This window comes from Chrysochloris asiatica, unplaced genomic scaffold, assembly GCF_000296735.1.
Source record: "Chrysochloris asiatica unplaced genomic scaffold, ChrAsi1.0 scaffold00221, whole genome shotgun sequence".
Taxonomy (NCBI): domain Eukaryota; kingdom Metazoa; phylum Chordata; class Mammalia; order Afrosoricida; family Chrysochloridae; genus Chrysochloris; species Chrysochloris asiatica.
The window spans coordinates 253,923-278,718 of record NW_006408739.1 but is presented as its reverse complement, the minus strand read 5'-3'; the positions used below and the strand labels follow the sequence as shown (position 1 = coordinate 278,718).

The 24,796-nt window shown below is 41.2% G+C and overlaps 1 protein-coding gene across 1 annotated transcript in view; it reads right to left on the bottom strand.

Moving 5' to 3' along the window:
* Positions 1-24,796, bottom strand: part of VTI1B (vesicle transport through interaction with t-SNAREs 1B) — a 30,000-nt gene that overhangs the window by 355 nt on the left and 4,849 nt on the right. The window contains exons 2-5 of the mRNA XM_006873048.1: positions 19,445-19,503; positions 16,083-16,274; positions 9,693-9,866; positions 5,429-5,490 (exon numbers count right to left, since the gene is read on the bottom strand). Of these exons, the coding sequence (XP_006873110.1) occupies positions 5,429-5,490; positions 9,693-9,866; positions 16,083-16,274; positions 19,445-19,503 (487 nt within the window). The remainder of the gene's footprint in view (positions 1-5,428; positions 5,491-9,692; positions 9,867-16,082; positions 16,275-19,444; positions 19,504-24,796) is intronic.

The following is a 24,796-nucleotide window of genomic DNA, read 5'->3' as shown; positions in this document are numbered from 1 at the left end:
AAGAGACTGGAGGAACTGAAGACTATGACCCTTGACCACATTCCAGGTCTGGAACAGAATTCACTCTAGTGCCTCAATTTTTAGTCAAGCAGTAGATAATATATAGAGAGGAACAAAGGGCAACATTTACTAAGGACAAAGCTGAGAAAGGATGGGGAAGGAAGGTGATGGAAATAGGAACCACAGGGAAGAAGTGGAATAATTGTTATTGCATGGAGGGGATTTCAATTGAGATGAAACAAAGTGTATGATTTTGTTTGTAAATCTTCACCCAATTCACAATAAAAAGTTTTTAAAGAAATGAAATGCCTTCAGACTATAGCTACTCCCTCAATTTTGCAGCTTTTCTAGAAGGGGAAGTAAAAAAAAAAAAAATTCTATACATATGACAAACACAACTTCTGAAATAACAGTGAATCTGACTTCAAAATAGAATACATAGTATCACCACTTTATCCTGATGTGACGCTGTAGAATAAGCACTGAAATGCTAACAACAGGGTAAGTAGTTCAAACCTACTAGCTGCTCCTCAAAAATGCGACACAGAGTTGCTATGAGTAGCAACTGTCTGGACTGCATTTAACATCATCATCACCATCAGTCATATGCTATAACCTATACTGAGGGTTTGAAACTGTGTCAAAATCCAGTTCAGGTATCTTCCTACACTTCTTATTCTCTTCTTATCAACCCAAATGGATGTCTCTATTATAAAGATTTCTACTCTTTGTTATAAGACTTTCTGCTCCCACAAAGATTTAAAAGTCTTCCCTATCCAGGGTTGCTATGAGTTGGAACCAACTCAGAGGCACCTAACAAATGTTATCAGTCCCTCGATTCTGGTGCAGGGCAACTATCTGTGTTGAGTGGAACTGCTCCATAGTGTTTTCTTGGCTGTAATTTTAAAGGGCACCAATCACCAAGCCCATCTTCCATGGTACCAATGGATGGGTTCGAATCACCAACCATTAGGTTAGTAGTTGAGCACAAACCGATTGCGCCACCTAGGGACCTTAAAGAGAGTATGCCCACTACTGTGGAGCAGGCTGCCACATCTTTATCCCAGACCTGCTGTCACTGCTGCTGTGTGCTGTATATGCAAAATTTGGATTTGCCTTCCATGTACCTAGCTCTCTGTATATGCATATGTTGGACTAATCTGCCATGTAGCTAGCTTTCTGTATATAGACATGTTGGACTCATCTACCATGTACTTAGCTCTCTGTATATGAACAGGTTGGACTCATGAGCTGTGTAGCTAGCTCTCTGTACATGCACATTTTGGACTTGTCTACCAAGTAGCTAACTCTCTTTATGTGGACATGTTTGGCACATCTGCCATGTAGCTTGTTTTCTGTATATGGACATGTTGGAATCATCTGCCATGTAGCTAGCTCTCTGTATATGGACTGGTTGGACTCATCTGCCATGCAACTAGCTCTCTTTCTATGGACATGTTGGACTCATCTGTATATGGAAATTTTGGATTGTCTGCCATGTAGCCAGCTCTCTGTATATGGACAGGTTGGACTCATCTGCCATGCAACTAGCTCTCTCTATATGGACATGTGGGACTCATCTGCCATGTAGCTAGCTTTCTGTACATGCACATTTTGGACTTGTCTACCACGTAGCTAGCTCTCTGCATATGGACATTTTGGACTCATCTGCTAAGTATCTAGATCTCTTTATGTGGACATATTGGGCACATAAGCCATGCAGCTAGGTTTCTGTATATGGACATGTTAGAATCATCTGCCATGTAGCTAGCTGTCTGTATATGGAAATTTTTGATTGTCTGCCATGTGGCTAGCTCTCTGTATATGGACATTATGGAATCATCTGCTATATAGCTAGCTCTCTGTATATGAACATGTTTGATTTATCTGCCCTGTAGATGGCTCTTTGTAAAAGGACATGTTGGACTCGTCTGCCATGTAGGTGAGTCTCTGTATATGGACATTTTAGACTCTTCTGTCATGTAGCTTGCTCTCAGCATATGGACATGTGAGACTTACCTGCTATGTAGTTAGTTCTCTGTATATGCAAATGTTGGATGGATCTATCATGTAGATAGATCTCTGTATATGGAGATGTTGGGCTCATCTGCCGTGAAGCTAGCTCTCTCTATATGGATATTTTTGACTCGTCTGCCATGCTGCTAGTTTCCTGTTTATGTAAATGTTGGACGGATCTATCAGGTAGATAGATCTGTGTATATGGACATGTTGGACTCATCTGCCAATTAGCCAGCTCTCTGTATATGAACAAGTTGGACTCATCTGTCATTTAGCTAGCTCTCAGTATATGGACATGTTGGACTCATTTGCCATGTAGCTAGTTCTCTGTACATGCACATTTTGAACTTGTCTACCATGTATTTAGCACTATGTATATGGACATATTGGATTTGTCTGACATGTATCAAGCTTTCTGTATATGGACATGTTGGACTTGTCTGCCAGGTAGCTACGGCTCTGTATATGGACATTGTGGATTAGTCTACCATGTACCTAGCTCTCTGTACATGCACTTGTTGTACTCACTTGCCGTGTAGCTAGCTCTCTGTATATGGACAGGTTGCACATATCTACCATGTAGCTAGTCTGTATATGGATATGCTGGACTCATCTGCCATGTGGCTAGCTCTTAGTATATGGACATGTTGGACTCATCTGCCATGTAGCTAGCTCTCTGTATATTGCCTTTTTGACTCATCTGCCATGGTGCTAGCTCTGTGTTTATGCAAACGTTGGACGAATTGTGGTGGATCAGCCTCGACAAACTTATTAGGGGTCCTTAGAGGGAAATGTGGCGTTGGCAAAGAAATGAAGCACAGAATCAATGGGTCTTGGATGAATGGTGAATCTTCTCCATTTACTTCAGATTCTCAAATAGCTTTTATACTACTCTATACCAATAATCTATTAATCATTCTTTTCAAAGTAGTGCTTTAAATCATACATTTTAATCATTGCAATATAGAACATTAAAAACATCAAAATCTTCCTTGTTCCCCTTTACATATTTAGACAATATCTGATTTCTGTAAGCAAACCTTCTTGTTCTAAAAATGTCACGTTAACCTTTACAAGGATTTTGTTACCCACAACCTCCTATTCATTATTCTTTGAAACTTATCAACTGTAACTAGGTCCAGATATTCCTAAATCTCTTAAGATTTGTTTAAACATTCTATATCCTACTACTCCCCAGGGACCTAAATTCCTAATTGTAATCTCAAATACAAATTATGTTTTCAATTAACTTCATACATCACTAATTTCCAAAAATTAAAATTTCTCAAGTTCTTACAAAGCTTCTAACAATAACCCTAGCAGTCTCCATGTTTCCTCCATCTTGGTTCAGCTATTTCAATGGCTATTGTTTGTGATTAAAGTAAAACAGGTGCCAGATTATGATCTCAACTCTATATTGGCAGTGTTTCAACTGGTATAAAATGTCTGATTATCAAACTATGAAAATAAAAAATGTGTATATTCCTTAAATCAGAATAACAGGTATAATACTGATTAATTATAACATTGATTCTTATTAAAATGAAAGAATTAAAAAAAGAAACTACAAAGCCAGCATGGTCCCTGCATGAAATTTCCTCTTGAGGTTTTGCCAAATCATCAAGGCACCCATTGCTGCTCTGCAGTACAATGGGCTTTCTTCAAGCATAGGGTCTCCTGCTGCTCTGTGTTGTTGCAATGTATTTCTTATTAGAGCCATCATGGCCCCTCCCAATGAATCTATCATGTAGATAGATCTCTGTATATTGACAAGTTGGACTCATCTGCCAATTAGCTAGCTCTCTGTATATGAACAGGTTGGAATAATCTGCCATGCAGCTAGCTCTCAGTATATGGACATGTTGGACTCATTTGCCATGTAGCTAGTTCTCTGTACATGCACATTTTGGACTCGTTTACCATGTATTTAGCACTACATATATGGACTTATTGGATTTGTCTGACATGTAGCAAGCGCTCTGTATATGGACATATTGGACTTGTCTGCCATGTAGCTACGGCTCTGTATATGGACATTGTGGATTCGTCTGCCATGTACCTAGCTCTCTGTATATTCACTTGTTGCACTCATGTGCCATGTAACTAGCTCTCTGTATATGGACAGGTTGGACATATCTGGCATGTAGCTAGCTTTCTGTATATGGATATGCTGGACTCATCTGCCATGTGGCTAGCTCTCAGTATATGGACATGTTGGAGTCACCTGCCATGTAGTTAGCTCTCTGTATATGGACATTTTGGACTCGTCTGCCATGTTGCTAGCTCCCTGTTTATGCAAATGTTGGACGGATCTATCATGTAGATAGATTTCTGTATATGGACATGTTGGAATCATCTGCCAATTAGCTAGCTCTCTGTATATGAAACAAACCACAGCCAAGGCATGGAATCAGCAGAAGTAAAATGTTCCTAAACAGTGGAAACTTCAAGTTAGAGTGGACATGGGAACCAGAGCTAGGCAAAGAGTTAACAAAAAAATCATTTTGAAGCACCTGTAAAACTGCAAGGTCGGCAGTTCAAACTCATCAACGGATCCTTGGAAAACCCTAGTGTCAAGTGACTCACTGGCACTTAGTAAAAACAACATACTACCTATAAGTAGTTCTGGTAGCCTAACGGGTTATGAGTTGGGCTGCAAACCTCAATGTCAGCAGTTCAGATCTATCAGCTGCTCTACAGAATGGTGAGGCTCTCTGCTCCCATAAAGACTTACAGCATCGGAAACCCTATACAGAGTCACTATGAGTCGACTGTGGGTTAATGTGCTGGACTGCAAAGCCATTTGAACTGCAAGGTTGGTGGTTCAAGCTCACCAGCTTCTCCTTGGAAACCCTATACAGGGTTGCTGTGGGTCGGAATCAACTTAATGGCACTTAATAGCAACTACTAGTAATAAGTTCATCCCATGAAAAGCAAGTAGTAAAACTAGTTTGTTTTTTTACATATGTTTCAAGGAATATGAAGTTCTGTTATTCCCATGTGCTGCTTCCTCTAAGTAATGTCCTTTCAGTGGACAAGTTTTTCATGGGGACCCAGTCAAGACAGTGTTTCCTTCAACACAGGATTCTGCCCAGAATATTTAACTATAGCGGGCCCTATTCCTTACTTGAGTTCTTCTGCTCTGGTGGGTGCTGAGAATGGGAAAACTGTGGCATCAATCACTGAGGTATTTTGTTAAGTGATGCTGTAGGGTAAGCACTGGACTGCTTACTGAAAGGTTGGTGGCTGAAACCCAGCAGCCACTTCTTGGAGCACTTATATAGAGTTGCTTTGAGTCGGAAACAACTCGGTGGCACACAACAATTACAAGGTTTGGCATTCTTGGGTGAAAGGCATTAACAGTTAAGAGAAATTAAATTTCATGACTCTGTATTTTCAAAAAACTTACTTTCTGGACATTGACCGGAGAATCTTTCGACTTTTGCTCAAGTTTTCACTTGTGTTCACCAGCTGAGAAGAGAAAACAGCAATGATTTGCCCTTATAAAATGTGAACATTCCTAAAATGACAAATGGGAATAAAGGGGCATACAATGAAAAACTCTAAGAAATGAAATCAATTGAAGCGATGGCCTCTGAGTAGAGACAGAAAAGAGAGTGAAAGACAAGATTCATTTCTACTCATTACTCATCAAGTAGGCTCAGGACTCATACCTTGAGGTTGCTTTGGGGGATTTCTGGGTTTAAGCTAACCCTTTGCATTGGATACTCAAGAATGTACAGTGAAGCAACTTTGTAGAATTTACAATTTGAATTTAATTAGCTAAACTCCAAGAGAGGCTCTTAAATTAGTATTTGCTTTTATAGGCTTGTGGATTTCCACTTCTGGGATCCAACCCCACCCTCACCATGGGTACTTAAAATTTAGTTGTGAAAGGAATTGACCCCATGGGCCTTCTCCTATCCATTGTTACTAATCTAGACAGAGGAAGGGTGTCACTTGCTCTCTTCCATTCCCCAGAGGCCTTGGTAAATTGTTCTCTTGGCCCATTCCTTGACTTTTAAATCCAATCTACATGAATGTTTAAAAAACAAACCAAAACAAAAAGCATAGAACTTATATAAGCAAGTTGCATTATCCTTCTCTTGTTACGAATTTGGTGCTTTATAGTTGACTCTGAATGGGAGGAAGGGCACCACTGATTTAGATTTAGGTATGGAGAAGTACACTGAGCCAGTACTTTCTCAGGCCAGTCTTGGCCAGTATCTGCAAGTGACATCCTTCAACAACTGGCCAGTTGTATGGTTTTTAAAATTCCTATGCAGATTAACTCATATATGGAAAGGAAGAGATGAGTTCCATTTTCCGAATCTCTTAGCATGATAACAGATTATATGCCTAGCCATCAGTTGGCCTAAGTATTACTGGTTTTTACCCATAGTGATCTAACTTACCTTGTTGGTAAGTTCCATTGAGTCAGTTTAGACTCATAGTGACCCTGAATAGTTTCCAAAGAGCTGCTGGTGGGTTTGAACTGCTGACCTTTCAGTTTACAGACCAGTTCTTATCCTACAGCACCATACCAAGATCCCTTGTTGTTAGGTGCCATTGAGTTGACACTGACTCATAGTGATCCTACGCACAACAGAATGAAACACTGCCCGGTCCTGGGCCAACCTCATAATTATTACTATGCCAAAGCCCATTGCTGCCACCACTGGGCCAATCCATCTTGTTGGGGGCCGTCTTCTTTTTCTCCAACCCTCACTTTACCAAACATGATATCCTTCACCAGTTACTGGTCCTTCCTGGTAATATATTTGATGTATGAGAGATGAAGTCTGGGCATCCTGACTTCCAAGGGAAGTCTAGCTGTACTTCATCCAACAAATATCTGTTTATTCTTTTGGCAACCTGTGGTACTTTTAATATTCTCCTCCAACACCATAAGTCAAATGTATCAATTCTTCTATGGTACTTCTTACTCACTGTCCAGCTTTCACATGCACATGAGGCTATTGAAAATACCATGGCTTGGGTCAGGTGCACTTTAGTCCTCGAACTGACATCTTTGCTCTTTAACACTTTAAAGAGCTCTTGTGCAGCAGATTTGCCCAAAGCAATACATTGTTTGATTTCTTGACTGCTTCTCCCATGACCGTGGATAGTTGATCTGAGCAAAATGAAATCTTCAACAACTTCAATCTTTTCTCCATTTATATAGATGTTGTTTGCTGGTCCAGTGGTGAAGATTTTTGTTTTATCTTGAGATAGAATCCATACTGAAGGCTGTGGTCTTTTGATCTTCATCAGTAAATAGTTTGCTTTCAGCAAACAAGGCTGGATCATCTGCATATCGCAGGTTGTTAACAAGTCTTCCTCCAATCCGGATGTCATGTTTTACTTCATATAATACAGTTTCTCAGATTATTTGCTCAGTATACAGACTGAATAAGTATGGTGAAAGAATACAACCTTGGCACACAGCTTTCCTTATTTTAAGCCATTCGGTGTTCCTTTGTTCTGTTCAAACAACTGCCTCTAAGTCTATGTACAGGTTCCTCATGAGCACAATTAAGTGTTCCAGAATACGCATTCTTCACAATGCTGTCCATAACTTGTCATGATACACACAATCGAAAGCCTCTGCATAGTTAATAAAGCACAGGTAAACATCTTTCAGGTATTCTCTGCTTTCACCCAAGATCCATCTGACATCAGTAATGATATCCACATTCTATATCTTTTCTGCACCTGGCTTGAACCTCTAGAAGTTCTCTGTCAATGTATGGTTGCAGCTGTTTTTATATTATCTTTAGTAAAACTTTACTATCTTGAGATATCAAAGAAATTGTCCGATGCTTTCCGCATTCTGTTGGATCACCTCTGTTTGGAATGGGCACAAATACAAATCTCTTCCAGTCAACTGACTAGGTAGTTTTCTTCCAAATTTCTTGGCATAGATGAGTAAGTGTCACCAGTGCCTGTTTGTTGAAAGATTTCTATTTGTATTCCATCTATTCCCAGTGCCTTGTTCTTTGCCAATGATTTCAATGAACCTTGGACTTCCTCCTTAAGGATAATTGGCTCTTGATTACATGCTACCTCTTGAAATGGTTGAACATCAAACAATTCCTTTTGGTACAGTGACCCTGTGTATTCCTTCCATCTTCTTTTGATGTTTTCTGCATCATTCAATATTGTGCTCATAGAATTCTTCAATATTTCAAGTCAAGGCTTCAATTTTTTTTCTTCAGTTCCCTCAGCTTGAGAAATGCTGAGTGTGTTCTTCCCTTTGGGTTTTCTAATTCCAGGTCTTAGCACATTTTGGTATAATATTTGTAAACAGTAAATGGTTATCCTACAGAATTAAATGTCTATAGCTTGCTAATGATACTATCTTATGACGTGAAAAAATACTCTTGGCTCTAAATAATAGGAAGGGTAGGGTCTTGATAACTAGATGATGCTTTCGAAAGATGTATAATATTCCAATAGATATATGATTAAAAAAAATTCAGATAGGTGGCTCTGAATCTGTGCATTTTGTCACGTTCTTATCTTGTCAATGAGAGGTAATAACGGATTCATACAAATATAGATTTTTTTTTTTTTTTTAGATTTAATATGCACGTATTTGTCACACATAGAAATTTCTTATTTTTGACTGGATTCCGACTTAGAGGTAGAAGCTTTCAGTGAGGACAGCCTCCGTCTCTTGGCAATCTGTTCCTGACGTTTTTCTTTGACTTCCTTCATCTTCTTGGCCAAAAGCTTGGCATATTCTGCAGCCTCCTCATTTTTCTTAGTGCGTTGTTGCTTCAGAGCAATACACGTCGACATTTGTGTTGCAGGACACGTGGAGTAACAAGATGCTGAATCTTGGGCGCTTTGGTCCTCGGTTTCTTGCCTTCTTTGTTCAGTGGCTTTCTCACAACATACTGGCAGACATCATCTTCTTTAAAGAGATTGAAAAGTTTGCGGATTCTGCTAGCTCTCTTGGGCCCCAGGCGATGAGGCACAGTGGTATCTGTCAGTCCTGGGATATCTTTCTCTCCTTTTTTTACAATGACCAAGTTGAGAACACTCAAGTTGGCATCCACAGTGCAACCCCGGACAGACTTGCGCTTTCTTTCTCCAGTTCTCCTTGGTCTATAACAGGAATGCCCCTTACTCAGAAGCAGGCGGACACGGCCACAGGTCACGGGAAAACCCTGCTTGTCGTTCCCACCACTGATGCGGACAACATAACCCTTCCACTTGTCACCCAGCGAGTCAGCAGCAACTTCTGTGGCCATTCGTTTCTCATAAAAGATACGAAGCTTGCATTCATCGTCCACTTCAATGAGTTTTTGGCAGCGAGTGTCTGGGAAGGAGATGTTCAGCTTCATGGTGAAGCAGCTGATGGCCTCCTCGGAGTCACGAAAAAGAGACCTGGAGTGACTGTTTTTATCTTATATGGCATTCTTCAGTAAATGCAGAATCCAGGTGTCTTCAGTCTTTTTCTCTCTCCTCATTAAAACTAAATTTCCAATGTTCTTTAATTCTTAGGGGTAAATTTCTTCCCAATCAAAGAAAGGAAAAATTGAAAAAGCAAAAAAATATGAAAGTCATTTCCTGAATGCAGAGCTGCTGTAGCTTCTGGTCCTGCCATGCAGTGGGCTGACCTACTTTCCCCACTCTGACCCCATTCCCTGTCTGTCCAGACTCACTCTGTTCTTAGTACGTTCCAGTTGCTCTCGTTGCTCCCCCAGCTCTTCGATGATTTCTGAGCCAATCTGGTCAGTCTCTGTGGCAATCTGATGAGAGCGCTCAATGCTCTGGGTGGCCCGGTTCAGGCTATCTGTGCCTTGAAGAAGCAGTGCTCTTTGAGACTGTAGACGATTCTGACAGGAATATAAAAGGAAAATGTTAAGACTTCAATTTATATATTCATTGACAGCACAGGACTTTAAGAAAGATTACTACTATATGTTGCTAGTTGTCAAATCAATTCTGACTCAGTGCGCAGAGTAGAATTGCTTTCTCAAGGCTGTGAAGTTTAGGAGGCAGTCTGCCAGGCTTGTCTTCTAAGGTAACTGATGGGTTCAAAACACTTTTGGTTAGTAGTAGTCAGCAGGTAACCATTTGCGTCACCCAGGGACTTTAAAGAAGGGATAGAGTGAGCAACATTTTATTTTATTACTTATTGAAGAACCAAAACTAATGAAATAAAAGATCCTGTTCAAAGTCAGAGATGACAGCAGACTCTGGAATCTAAGAATCACTCCAGTTGTTCGTTATACTTTAGTGAGGAAAAGGAAAGGGGTTTAAAAGCATTGGAACATTTTCCCTGTAGTTTAAGGAAGGGTTTAAAAGGATTGAAACATTTTCCCTGTAGTTTATGGTACATTTGAACTGAAGAAAGTGTATTTTGGACTAACCAAGAAGCAATGGTCCAAATTTGCATAGACCCGATAACTTTGATAGCACGGAAAGCACTGCAGTCCTCGAAATAGATGAATTTTGGTTAAGGATTGCCACCTGTCTGGTACTGAGGACAACTGAGGTGCCACAAATGTCGTTCTTTTTTAGCTCACAAACGGGTGTTTACAAGTCTGAGACATTACCACATTCTTGTGAAGGAAAAAAAGTAGTGACTATACTCTTGACCCAAGAGGAATTTCACCACTGACCAAGGAAGCAAAAAATGTCTAAGTTGTCATACTGGTGCTTTGCTTTCTGGGGCCTGAGTAACTGTTCCCAGCTGCTCTAATTCCACCTATAATCTTACACTCAGACAGCTAAAGACAGGCCAGAATAAAACACCACTGACAGAAATGGGAACTGTTCTGCCTTCCTATGTATTCACAGTACGATTAAGAAAATAATCCTAAGCAAAGGTCCAGCTCACGGAGGCCGAGAGATGCTGACTACAGGTCCACAGACACCAGTATCAAGAAGCCAAAGGCGGACTGGGCTCTCAGGTCCGAAGTGAAAGGAGTCTTTATTTCATAAAATGACTGGGCCAGTGGGTTGGGAAACTACTGAAATGAGCAAACCCATTATTTTAGGAAGCAGAAGAAAAGTTCTCATACATGATACAAAATGCCCACTGATTAACCAAAAAGGTTACATAAATCAACCTCAGACAGATTTGGAGCAGTAATTCTACTGAAGGTGGTCAATGTATATTTCCAAGTTTCTGAAACTAATAATTTAGAAGCAAAATTGTCTCGATGTATCTCCCTGTTGTTTTGTCTTGTTCAGGGTTTTCATGGCTGTAATCCTAAGAGACATTGATCACCAACGCTACATCCATCTGGAGAGTCCAAGCAAGATGGCAGAGTAAGCAGAACTGAACTGATCCTCTGCAACAAAGACATAAGAGACTGAATCAATGCAGATGGTGGTCCTAGGACCCTGAGCATCAGAGCAGAGAGGTGGACTAAGTGCCCAATAGAAGATGAAGCTGAACAGGGGCTGATGTGGAGCAGGCAGCACAGGCATCTCGAGCTCCTGTATGTAAGCAGCTGTGGATACAGGGGCCTGCGCACAGGACAAAGCAGGACGTTGGTGGCAAGGGAGTGCAGTTCTTCCTTGTTCCCATGCCCTCCTGGTAAATGGGGGTGTAGCCAGTCCCCACCCCACGCTTGCCAACCCAGTTGCCAGTGGCACTCCCTCCTGTGCCACCTCTGTTCTGCCTGGGGTCAGGTGCCAGGCCCCTGATTCGCGAGGCGCATAAGCCCACCTTGAACTATGCTACCCAGTCAACAGAGAATTAACTGCATTCACACTTCAGATCTCTACCACATCCACCAGGACACAGGTGGTGAGTGCCTTAGTGTATAACCATCAATTAAATATAAACACAGCAGTACAATGTCTCAGAAACAACAGACAATTTGTTTCCTACATAAAGAAACAAGACATGTGTTGACATGGGTGATGGGGCGCAATATACAACCAGAGAGAGGCTGGCAGAGAAAAGATGGGGGTGGCGGGAGACACAGGGAGGAATGCAAGTGGTGAAAGTGAATAGAGGTAAATGCTGCTAACTGTTGGTGCATGGAGGGGATTGCAACCATGTAATGATGCAAAGTATATGATTTGTTGAATGTAAAGCTGATGATCTGCTCTGTAAAACTTCACTCAATTCACACACAAAGAAACAAGACAAACTGCTGCAAACAAGTGATCAAAATACAGAGTCAGAAAATATAACACGCAAAATGGTATTGGAATTGCCTGACAAGGAACTTAAAAGAATGCTAATTAGGCAATGAGAGAAAAATTAAGAAAACTACAGATGAAATCACAGAAAACAGACAAAACTATGGAAAAAACCTGACAAAAAAATTGGGGGAAAAAAAAAATGGAAACCATGCAAAATCAGCAATTAGAAAGTCAAAAGATTAACACTAAGGCTTAAGAAATAAATAATACACTGAATAGGTAAAGAAATAGAACTGAATCAATGGAAAGTTGAATTACTCAGCTTGAAGAAAAGTCTCTCAATATTCTTCTGTTACAGGAATAATGAGAAAAATGAACAAGAAAAGCCAAAGAAAGCTTAAGATTTATGTGAGACACTATGAAGAGGCATAACTTACATATGACTAGAATTCCAGAACAGGAGACAAAAAAGCCCACAGAGAATACTAAGAGTTGTTGGAAGAAAATTTCCCTAACATCATGAAAGATGAGAAGATAGCCATTCAAGAAGTTGAATGAACTCCAAACAGGACATACTTCAAAAGAAAAACACCAAGACAATCAAACTTTTCAAAACCAAAGACAAGGAAAGAATCCTGAGAGCAACTCAGGAAAAACAAAAGGTTACCTACAAAGGAGAACTAGTAAGACTTAGGCTCTGATTTCTCAGCAGAAACCATGCAGACAAGAAGACAATGGAGTGACATATATAAAACAGTGAGAAAAAAACAACTGCCAACTAATAATCACATATTCAGTAAAACTGTCCATCCAATAGGAGCAAAATTAGGTAATTTTCAGAGAAACAGAAATTAAAAGAATTTGTAAAAACCCAGACCAAATATGAAAGGGAGTTCTTTGGAAAAATCAACAATGGCAGACAAAGTCACCTGTGACTAACACACATGACAATATCACCTACACTCAAACCAGAGGTAAAAGTATTCAAGGTAAAACAGACCTGTTAAGACTGAAAATAGAGAATCAGAGACACAGTTGCAACAACAAAAAACCCATAAAGTAAAAATGAGGGAATAAAGTAGCTAAAGAGCTTTCAAATGAAGAGGAAATCAAACAGATTCAAGGAAAAGAACAACAAGCTACTCATATCACAGCTCAACCCTTACTCTTAAACACTTAGCCCTACTCCTATTCACCCACCCCCCTGAAAAACCCCTTACCTGTTTTTCCAAGTTTCTTCTACAAACCATGCTTCTCTTTCACAAATCACCTCAGCTTCTGATCTGTAACACTATGCTGTGAGTCCTTTGAAAAACTTCCATTATTCCTCATTTTAATGTGACATAAGTAATGCTGAGCTAATTACCATTCTGAATATTCCTTAAATATTCAGAATCAGGATGCATTGTGAAATAGGATTTGTTTAAAACGGTAATTACTAATGCATACCCGAGTCCTGGTGTGGTGCTGTGGGTTAACGTGCCAGACTGCAAAGCCATTTGAACTGTAAGGTTGGCGGTTCAAGCTCACTGCTCCTTGGAAACCCTATACAGGGTCGCTATGGGTCGGAATCGACTCCGTGGCACTTAACAACAACTCAGTCTGTATTCATGGCCCTCTTCCATGCTACTTGCCAGACCATTTCTAGTTTGCACTATGGAATATAATTCATGTTATAATTGTCATAGGATTTTATTTTATTCCTTTAACTATCTAGCTTCTCTAGATGATTTCAGGATACAAATTTTTGATCAGTTAGTCCAGTTTTAGAAATCAGAATATTGAAGGCTAGAGAGAAACCTGGCTCAATTTTCACTGCAACAAAACATCTCCTTCTACACATGAAGCAGCCTGCATTTTCTAGGTTGTTCAGCCAGAAACATCTTGTAAGTACCTCCGAGTCAAAGGTACTTTCCGAGGAGCAACTAGTGGGTCTGAACTGTTGACTTCACGGTAGTCCAGTGCTTATCCTACAGCACCACACCAAGACACCAACATATGAGGTTAATTTTAAAAATATGTTTTTAGGGTTGTAGCTTATACATTCATGAGTTTAAAACGTGTTTAAACATGTTTCTGCCATACTCTTCTCAGTAATGCACCTGTTTTAGTTTCCTCATGCCCAATCAAAACAGTAGATTCTGAGGGATCTGCTGGGCCAGTTACAATCAAGGCAGAGACCAGCTCAGAAAGTGATGGTGACTGATTTTTTGGATTCCAAAGGGATAATCTTGATAAATGTTCATGAAGGACACAGGATGATCATGGGGCTTTATAAAGATATGTTTCCAGAAAACTGAAAATGGTAAGACCAGAAACGCAACGTTGCACCAAGGTTTTCTTTTTTTTTTTTCCATCACGGCAATGCATCTGCTCATTGTTCGAGGGTAACAGGAGTTGTCCAAGGAGAATTTCATTGGGAAACTTTTCCCCATTACACACCCTTCAACCCTAATCTTGCTCCTGTCAGACTTATTTTTGTTCCCTAAATTCAAAGAACATTGAAAAGGACCAGGACTGGAGTCCTTCAGAGACGCCCTGCCCCAACTGCTATTTTGAACGTGGTATAAATCAAAGAGCACAGAATTCTCTGGGGATGGAAACAACTGCCTTCAGAAGTAAAAACACTTAGATGGAGGATGTTGAGAAACCATAGCTTCAAATTTTCATATTGTTGCTTAGCAAAGGTTTCTATGATTTTGTAGCAATACTATATTTCCCTTCATAAATATAAGGATTGGATTAATTTTGTAACAACACAAATAAGTCTCAAGTCCAGGTTACAGGAATCTTGTGTCATTGCGAAGGTAGACAGAAGTGAGCAGTAGGTATGCTTTTCTCTCAATGGGAACATGCTATAAGCTTCACAAGGCCAGGAAACTTATTAGTCCAAGTGCCTTGCAGAGAGCCTAGCATGTGAAGGGGGAAGCATTCTAAGGTTAAGACTCCTGTAGGCCACTTCCTGTTACAAAGGTGCTAAAGAGTAGACAACAGAAAATCCACACAGCCAACATATTTTTAGAACTACTAAGTTCAGTAAATTTGCTTGGATAGCTCAACACTCGGAAGTTAAAAAGCACTGGCTGTAACAGAGATTGATAAGAATACATGCAGTTGTAATATACAATATATTGCTACTTAAAATCAAAATTATAAAACGTCTAGAAATTAACAAGAGTATACAAAGATCTTCAAAGAGAAAAATTTTAAACATTTATTAAGAGGCAACATAAGAGAATTGAATAAATGGTGAGCCATAGCATATTCATGAATGGAACAATTTAAAATGGTAAGGATATAACTCCTGACCAGATTATTCTACATGTTTATTGCATTTCCAATAAAAAACCTAACTGAATTTTTGAGGCAAACATGAGAAACTGATTATAAAATTTATTATGCAATAAAAGCCCAAGAAGAAAAGAAAATTGGGACAAATGGGTCAATAAAGAGCCCAGATACAATAAGTGGCAATTATATAACACTTTATACAAAGCAGTTTTATAAATATATATACACACACACATACTTTTAAAGAATACCAAGAAATCTAAGCATATGGTTTGGAAATCCAAGCATTAAATACAACAGAGTGAGTGTCCTAAGGGAGATGGAATACAGGAAGGAGGCTAAGGGAGAAAAACAAAATAATTGCTTAGTATGAACTGATAACACAATATCTATAATATGGTTAATTCTTGTACTGTAGGTCCTAAAAATCAACAAAATCCACTGTCATCAAGTCCTTTCAAACTTATAACAACCCTAAAGAACTGCTCCACAGAGTTTCTGAGGCTATAAATCTTTAAAGAAGCAAACGGACTCCTCCTTTTGCTAGATGCTGGTGGATTCAGACTGCCGACCTTATGGTCAGCTGCCCAACGACTAACCCACTGTGCAACCATGGCTCCATACATAGGCCCTAGAGGGGAACAGGGAAAACTTACCATGTGCTCATTCTCCACCGCATACGTGCTGTATTTCATGTCTCCCCGGCCCCCAGGTGCAGTTGTCAAAGGTGTGCTTCTAACTTCCCGATGCAGTTTGGCAAGATCTTTCCGGTAGCTTCGCAGTTTGGACATCATGGGGTTACGGAAAGACAGGGGTGCATAACGTAGTTCCTCCTCCATCTCTGCCAACTGGGAAAGCAGAACACAGTGAGCAGACTAGCCTGGCTCTCCTCTCACCTGGGCACATGCCTTGTTTGGACTCATCAAACAAAGACTAGTCCAAATGATCAAGCTCCATGAGGGCAGGGGTCACATCTGACATGTTCACTATTCTAAGTAGCCGGCAAACTTAAAAGCAGATATTAACACATGCGGTGAATGAATATATGAAAAAACAAGTACCTTAAATTTTACAGATAGTTTTATATGCATTTTCTCATTGTTGTTGTCAGGTACCATCGAGTCGGAACCGACTCATAGCGACCCTCTGCACAGCAGAACTAAACACTGCCCGATGTTCAGCCAACCTCACTACTGTTGCCACACTTGAGTCCATCGATGCTGCCACTTTGCCAATCCATCTCATTTGGGGGGGGGAAGGCATCCTCTTTTTCTCTGATCCTCCACCTTACCAAACATGATATCCTTCTCTAGCGACTGGTTCCTCCTGACGATATGTCCAAATTAGAGATCCTAAATTATGTTCATTGGCATGGATGGCCAGGGTTGTTGCTGTCAGTGCCACTGAGTTGGTTTTGACTCACAGTGACCCTGTATAGGGTTTCTGAGAAGTGATCGGTTGGTTTGAACCTCTGACCTTGTGGTTAGCAGTCCAGTGCTTATCCTACAGTGCCACCCCATGACACCAGACAGCCAGGGTTGTTGCTAAGTGCCGTCGAGTTGGTTCCGACCCATAGCGACCCTGTATAGGGTTTCCAAGGAGCAACTGGTGAGCTTGAACCACCAACCTTGTAGTTCAAACGGCTTTGCAGGCTGGCGCATTAACTCAAACAGCGCCACACCATGATTAGGATTGGTTAATTTTGCCTAGTTCACAGAAACAAAGAATCAGCACCAAACGGGAATTAGCTGAAAGGTTTTTAGGCATAATTGTAATGACACAAAATGTATTTGTTCAACGTGGGACTGTTATCTATTCTGTGAACCTTCACTCAATTCACAATAAAACATTAAAATAAAAAACAAAAAACTAAGGTATAGGATAAGCACTGGACTGAAAGGTCAGACTGAACCAAAAGGTTGGTGGTTCAAACTCACCAGCAGCTCCTCAGAAATCCTACACAGGGTCGCTATGAGTTGAACTGACTTGACGGCTCTCAAGATGTTAACTGAAAGAGGGCTGTCTACATACATAACAGGTACCATCCATATGCCCAAGTGCATGATCAACCTTGTCATGGTTTTGTAACTTATACAAAATGACTGTGTGAAACTATGCAAATAAGGTGCTTGTGGCTCACCAAGGTGACTGGACAGCTTGTTAATGATGCAGTAAGGCACAAGGAACCCTGCAAGGGTGGGACCATGCAAATAAGGTGTAGGGAACCCTAACAATGGAATTGATCAGTTTTGCCATCCTGCTAAGGTGAAAATGAGCCAATCCCATAGTAGGAGAGGGGACCAACAAGAAGAGGAGATGGGACCTAGGGTAGCCTGCACTAAGAACCTCTGAGACCCAGGAATCAGACCTTAACACCAGAATGGTGAGTAGCAGTGCCAGCATAGCGGACTCCGGCAGCAGAGAAACAGCAGCGCTGAACCATGAGACTGAGGTGGCAGTTACAGTGGGTGAACCACAGAGTGAAAGAGCCGAGCGCCTTAGAGTGGAAGGCTTACTGGTGAGTGGGATGCCTCTAGGCACTTGCTAGTGGAGCTAGACTTGTTGACTCACAAAGCCAGAGCCTTGGACCAAGAACTACTGGAAGAGTGAGGTGCCTGTGGGTACTTACTCATGAAGCTAAACCTCTCTGTAACACTTGCTTGAGCAACGCAGAGGCCAGGCCTGAGCAGGGACAAAGGCTCGGGGCTGGGAAAGAAACACTTTCCTGATGGGGCCAAGCTGAGAGAGGTGTCCTGAACTGAAGAAGAGAGAGACTTTGCCTACATGCTTCCTAAACTTGATTCAGATTTATAATCTGGTGTCCTGCTGTAGGATAAGCACTGAACCACAAGGTCAGCCGTTCAAACTAACCAGGTGCTCCTCAGAAACCCTATACAATGCGCTATGATTCAGAAATGACTATGACACTTAACAACACAACACTTCCTTAACCTTGAATGTTGTCAGTGAGTTTTGTGTGGCTATTACAACTAACTTTTAAATCTTGTGGAGAAGTAGAATGTGCCATGGCAGGGACAGCTAGTATCAGAAGCGGTTTTAGAAGAAAAAAAAAAAAAAGGTCGGAGAAGGGAAGCATGCCTGACCTCCACCTCATAGGAATCTGCCTTGGGGCGATGCTGATGATTCATCCCCTTTAAGAAGTTAGAAGAGGAGGACAGCTGCCACCACAGAATCTTATAACCATATACATTTTCCCACAGGCTGGTGGTGGCTTGGTCCTTCTTAAAAGAGATGCAAAACAACTTCCCTTCTCAGAAATACACAGGGGTAGGGAAGAAGTTCTTCAACTAGTAAAAAGGAAGTTCTCTGGCCTAAAAAGAATTTTTCTTCTCCGTCTACCCTGAGGCAGCAAAAACTAAGGGCAAATATTTCTACAAAGTACTAGCAGGTGCTTGGATTTGTGTCCCAATCTACTGAGTAGGGCTGCTGACGCTAAAGCATGAGAAGATGGAGCAATGGACTCTAGCTTCCAAAGGATTAGAAAATAACATTTTTTGTTTCTAAAAGGAAAGCCAGAGATTAAGAGAGAAGCAGTTGTTAATGTATTCAGCAGCCTGAAGCAACTTCCAACAAGTTTTGGGGGCTGGTTAGGAATTCCTCCTGTTCCTAGAACCAAATCCAGCTACTGTGCGGTCTTTTAAGACAGAAGGTGAGTGTGCCTAGATCCACATTGCCTATGACAGTTAAGTTTAATGAACTGTAATTTACCTTAAGGATAAATTCTTAAAATAAGACTTTAAAAAGCCCACCTAAGTAGAGGCATGAGAATATCCTTCCTCACATGGGGTATGTTTTACCAAAGGCCACTTTTGGAGCATCTTCAAGCTTTACTCATTTGTGCTTGTCAAACCCTCTCGATACCCACCCCATTGACTGGGCTCACTTAATAAGGGTCAAAGCCCAGGCCATGTTCATCAGGTCACATACAGCATTATTTCTCTAAAAGAGCAACACTGACAGAAGAAACAAGGACTCAGGACTTGCTCCTGGTTCTCACCGTCTCATTTGCTTCCTGTTGCTTCTCATCAAAATGTCGGATCAACTTCTTCTTCTCTTCTGGAAAAAGACAAGTTTCAAATGGTCCTTACTGTTTCCATATAGTTATGGAGGTCATTCCCTCAGTTTATGGTGAGCAGTAGCAGAACTCACCACCCTGCCAGCGCCCTGAATGCTGCAAATGCTTGACTACTTCCTGAAAGACTGGTAGTTCGAAGCCACCCAGGCAGCTCAGAAGACAGGTCTATCGATCTGCTTCCAAAATGTCACAACCTTGAACCTCCTATGGAGCAGTTCTACTCTGCACATGTTGGTAACTAACAACAAAAGATATTTAGAAATGTGGACTTGCTATTCTAATGACTCGGGGGAGGAGGGAAATTAACACTAGTGTTGAATACCCAGGGAACAAGGATTTCAAAGCCTGGGACAGCCTTGTATGGCAATGATCTGGCCCCCAAAGCCGAAAATAGCACCTTATTAAGAAATACCACAGGTCCAATCTAATATTTCTCAATTTTGTCCCCCCCCCCCACCTGGTTCACCCCCTCACAAAAGGTATACTTTATCAATTAAAAGGTTTACTAATACTAGTTCTCTGTCCTTGACCCCACTGCACATCATCTCTCTATTAATCCTCATCCACTGCTTTTCTAAAAGACACAATCCAAGCCAGCACTCTGCTCACTAGGGACACAGTGTCTTTCACACTGGCGATGGTATGGGAGATGACAGAAACACCAGCAAATCTCAGCGAGACTCAGTCCCCTTTCAAGCTTTCCTATTTCATTATTTTAGTGCTGCTGCTAAGTGCCATCAAACTGGTTCCAACACACAGCAACCCTGTGTAGGCTTTCCAAGGAGCAGTTGATGGGTTTGAAGTGCTGGCCTTGCAGTTAGCAGTCCAGTGTTGAACCTACAGGGCCACACCAGGACTCCATTTCGGTGCTTCTCTGTCTTTAATACCTGAAATTTACTAATCTTTCATTGTAACAAAAAAACAGACTCAGTTTCAAAGCAAAAACATATAATTGTTATTTTGCCTTTATTGTCTTTTTGTTTTATCATTTAGATTATATATATAGAGTTTCCATTTAAAGTAGTAAGGTAAATAAATGAACTACACACAAAAAAAGCTCAAACGCATACTGGGTAGAATGGGCACCAGAAACCAGAACAAGCCACTTCAAACCCCTCTCTGTCCCCACAAGCCCACACTTTTCTCAACCAGTCAGGGAGGGACTCCTTCTGAAATGCAAAGTCTGATTTGGAAAAGAGTGTGGAGGTGGCACTATCTTCTGGACCAAACGGAAGCAGCAAGCTCTGAAAGCTAGAGGGAGGCACCTTCATGTTCAACCAAGGGGACAAGGACTGGCCTTGGTCCATTACCCAAAACCCACTGCAGTGTAATTCCAGCTAACAGCTACCCTAAAGGACAGAGCAGAACTGCTTCATACAAGGCTGTGGAGTCCTGGTGTGGCGTTGTAGAATCAGCACTGGACTACAAACCTTAAAGGTCGGAGGTTCAAACCTACCAGCTACACCTTGGAAACCATGTACGGGTGGCTATGGGTCGGAATCAACTCGATGGCACTTAACAACATACACTTAACAAAAGTAATTAATTTTTTCTTCCCAACAGTTCACAGTATTTATACAATCAATCCTTCAAATACTTATGGAACTTCTATGACATGCTATGGAGCCCTGGTGTGACCCTGTGGGTTAATGTGCTGGATTGCAAAGTCGGTATGAACTGCAAGGTCGGTGGTTCAAGCTCACCAGTCACTCTGAAACCCTATACAGGGTCACTATGGGTCAGAACCAACGACAGCACTTAACAACATGACATGCTAGGCACTGTTTTAGGTGCCTAAAATCAAACTAAATCCGCTGTCATCGAGTCAATTGACTTACAGTGACCCTATAGGACATAGTAGACCTGCCCCATAGGGTTTCCCAGACTGTGAACCTTTATAGGAGCAGACAGCCTGATTTTTCGCTGAAGGAGTGGCTGGGAGGTTTGAATCACCGACTTTGTGGTTTGCAGTTCACTATTTATCCCTACTACACCACGAGGGCTATTTTTCGGAGTGCCTGTTGTTGTGTGCTGTCCAGACAGTTCCAACTTACAGCAACCATGTATAGGGTTTCTGAGGCTACAAATCTTTACAGGAGCAAAAAGCCTCATCTTTTTCCTGCAGAGTGGCTTGTAGATTCAAAGTGCTGACCTTGTGGTTAGCAACTCAAAGTGTAACCCACTATGCTACCAGGATTCCTTTTCTACATGCTTCTTGTTGTTGTTTAAGTATCATGGAGTTGGTTCTGACTCATAGCGATGCCGTATAGGGTTTTTGAGACTGTAAATGTTTTTGGCAAGACACAGAAAAATAAAACAACAAAAACACCAGATGAGCTATAGACCTTATATTGTAGCTCAGTGGCTGGTGAATGCAGTTTCCCACTCAGCAGGAGGGTGGTGAGGCTGAAGGGTAAGAGTAGTTGTATACAGACCTAGTATTCTTACTTTCCATTTACATAAAATATCTAATTCCCCACTCTGGGTTAATGCACTGGACTGCAAAGTTGCTTAAACATCAAGTTCAAGATTACCAATTGCTCCTCAGAAACCCTATACAGGATCGCTATGGGTTGGACCCGACTCGATGTACTTCACAACAGGTTTTACTATTGTCACTCAATATTCTACGGGTTTACATGTATTAATGAATTTGATTCTCACAAGAATCCTATGAATTAGATGCTATGATTTATCCCCATTTAGCATGTGAATCTGGGCAGTCTGGCTCCAGAGTCCTCGCTGTTAATATATACTACCTCTCAACTCCAATAATGTTCTTAAGTGTTCTTTTTAACCTGCCAAAAAAGAAATGTCTTACCAAGATAAAATGTGGTTGTTATTATGTGCCGTGGAGTCGGTTCTGACTCATAACGACCCTGTACAGGGTTTCCGAGGCTGTAAATCTTTATGGGAGCAGAAAGCCTCATCTTTCTCCCGCAGAACAGCTGGAGTTTCGAACTGCTGACTTTGTGGTTCCCAGCTCAATTCGTAACCACTATGCTACCAGTATAGAATAGACAAGCATTATTTCTGTCCTACTCCCTTGATGTTCTTATCTATAAGCCAAACAAGTCCGCTTCTGGTCTTAAATTTCTTATTAAAGGTCAGCACTCACTCAACCAAGTAAGAAAACATAGACATCCTTGGATCTGTTTTCTTTACCCTCCATGTCCAGTCTGATTCATTACTCCCTCAGAACCACCTCTTGGATTTAGGACCTACTAAGATTTCAGACTCCTAACAGCAGGATACCTGTATCCAGACTCTGATGCCCCTCTCAACCTCTACCTGGCCACAAGCACTTACCTTCTAAAATAAAAACCAGAACGTATTAATCACTGAAAATCCTTTGGCGATTCTATCTAGTCCAAATGTCTTAATAATGACACTTCCCAAGCTAGCAATGACCCCCTTTCCCACTACTCTCCCACACAGATCTCAGCACAGTCCTTGCTGTGAATAATCAATATTTCTATTCCTTTGTTGTCCCTTCCCTTTTTCTGTCTGACAAACTCTCATTTAACTGTTTATAGACTAAGCTTGAGGGTTGCCCTTTTTGCGAAGCAGTCCTCTTTCCCCCATGCCCAAGTTCACTTTTTAAATGGTTTCCGAGAACTATATTTTAGGACTTATCCCTCACTTTGTTGTAAATTTGCTTCTGTTTAAGGCAAGAATTCTTTGGAGCTCTCAGGGTTCAGGACAGTGACTGACATAATTTCCAGTAAGTGTTTATTGGAAAATGACTGAATTAGATAAATCATAAGCTTAATGACAAAGGCTGTGCCTACTAATTTACAACAGGAACTAAAGCCCTGCAAAGTTTATGAAGTGGTCTCAGAAATAGGATTCAAAGATGAGGTCTTGTGTGTGTGCGTAATTAAATTAAATTTATTCAAGAAACATTTACTGGGCATTACAGACAAGGCCCTGAATAAGGAGATAAACTTACAACTTTCATTTCACTCTTGGGAATACACCCTTGAGGATGTGTGTATGCTGCATTCACTTATCTGTTAAACAATTAAGTCTGTCACCAGCAACTTTGTGCTTCCGCAGAACGCCACACCGTTCTGATTCTGCCACGTGCCCTCTTTTCAGGAGTGGAAAGACTAGGGAGATGACAAAGGCGAAATAATGAATTCAGTTTTCTGTTTCACAAACTGGAAGGAATGCCCCTGTGCCTTATTTAGCCTTACAGAACCAGATATCACAAAATTTGGTTCAGCACCACACTGAAAACACAATCTATTTTCAACCATAGAAATCTGATCCTATCACTCTCACGCTCAATACCTTTTAACTATATCCTCTCAAACATAGCAATTGTGAGGATGGCTCAGGACCGAGCAGAGTTTCATTCTGCTGTGCATAGGGGCTCGATGAGTCAGAACCAACTTGACGGCACCTAACAGCAGAAGTATTTTTAGAAAAACGTGCAAATCTTTTGCCATGGTCTACAACGTCCCACATGAACTGGCATTGTCTACCTACCCCTGCACCTCATCTACTACACCATGCTACCCAAAAGACATGGGGTCTGGAGAACAAACAAGATGGCGGATCGGGTAGAAGTGCAGTAAAGGAGCTCCGCCAACAACAACACAGAATACCCGACCAAGCAGGCTCAAGGACTGGTCCCAGAACTCTGAACCACATATAAAGGAATATTTATAAGGTTGGAAGGCTCACAGCTGGGGGAATTTGTGGCAGAAGCAAGAAATCTATTGCTTTCTAGTCCAGGACGTTCACCTGCTCCAGGAGCAGCCATCTTGGGAGAGATCATGCGGGGGAAGGATCTGAGCGGCCACAGACGCCTGGCAGAACCACTGAGATAAAGGTGTGGACATTCTTTTCTTTTGGTATCTGTTCGTTGGTCCCTTGCTATCTGTGCACCTCGATTCGGGTGACTATAGGGGTGCCTGAGCTAGTGGGCACCCCAGCCCCACCCTCAGAGTGTTCTATTACGCATGCACATATCTCCTCAAAATTTAAAGAGACAGTTTCCAATTAAAACCAAACGGCCACAGCCGGCCCTGAACTGTTTCCAACTAGAAAAAAGGCCTGAGTGGGGATTGTGGAGCGGGACAAGCAGACAAAAGAGGAAACAGACCAAAAATTAAATCCTAAGTTATGTCAAAACAACCAACAGTGGTATCTTGAAACTTCTCAGGAAGAAGAGTGAAAAGGGAAGCCCATCTTCTGATCACATCTACCTGGAGGCAATTAGAAAGCATAAAAAGTACCAAAATATATACCCATCTAAATATTAAG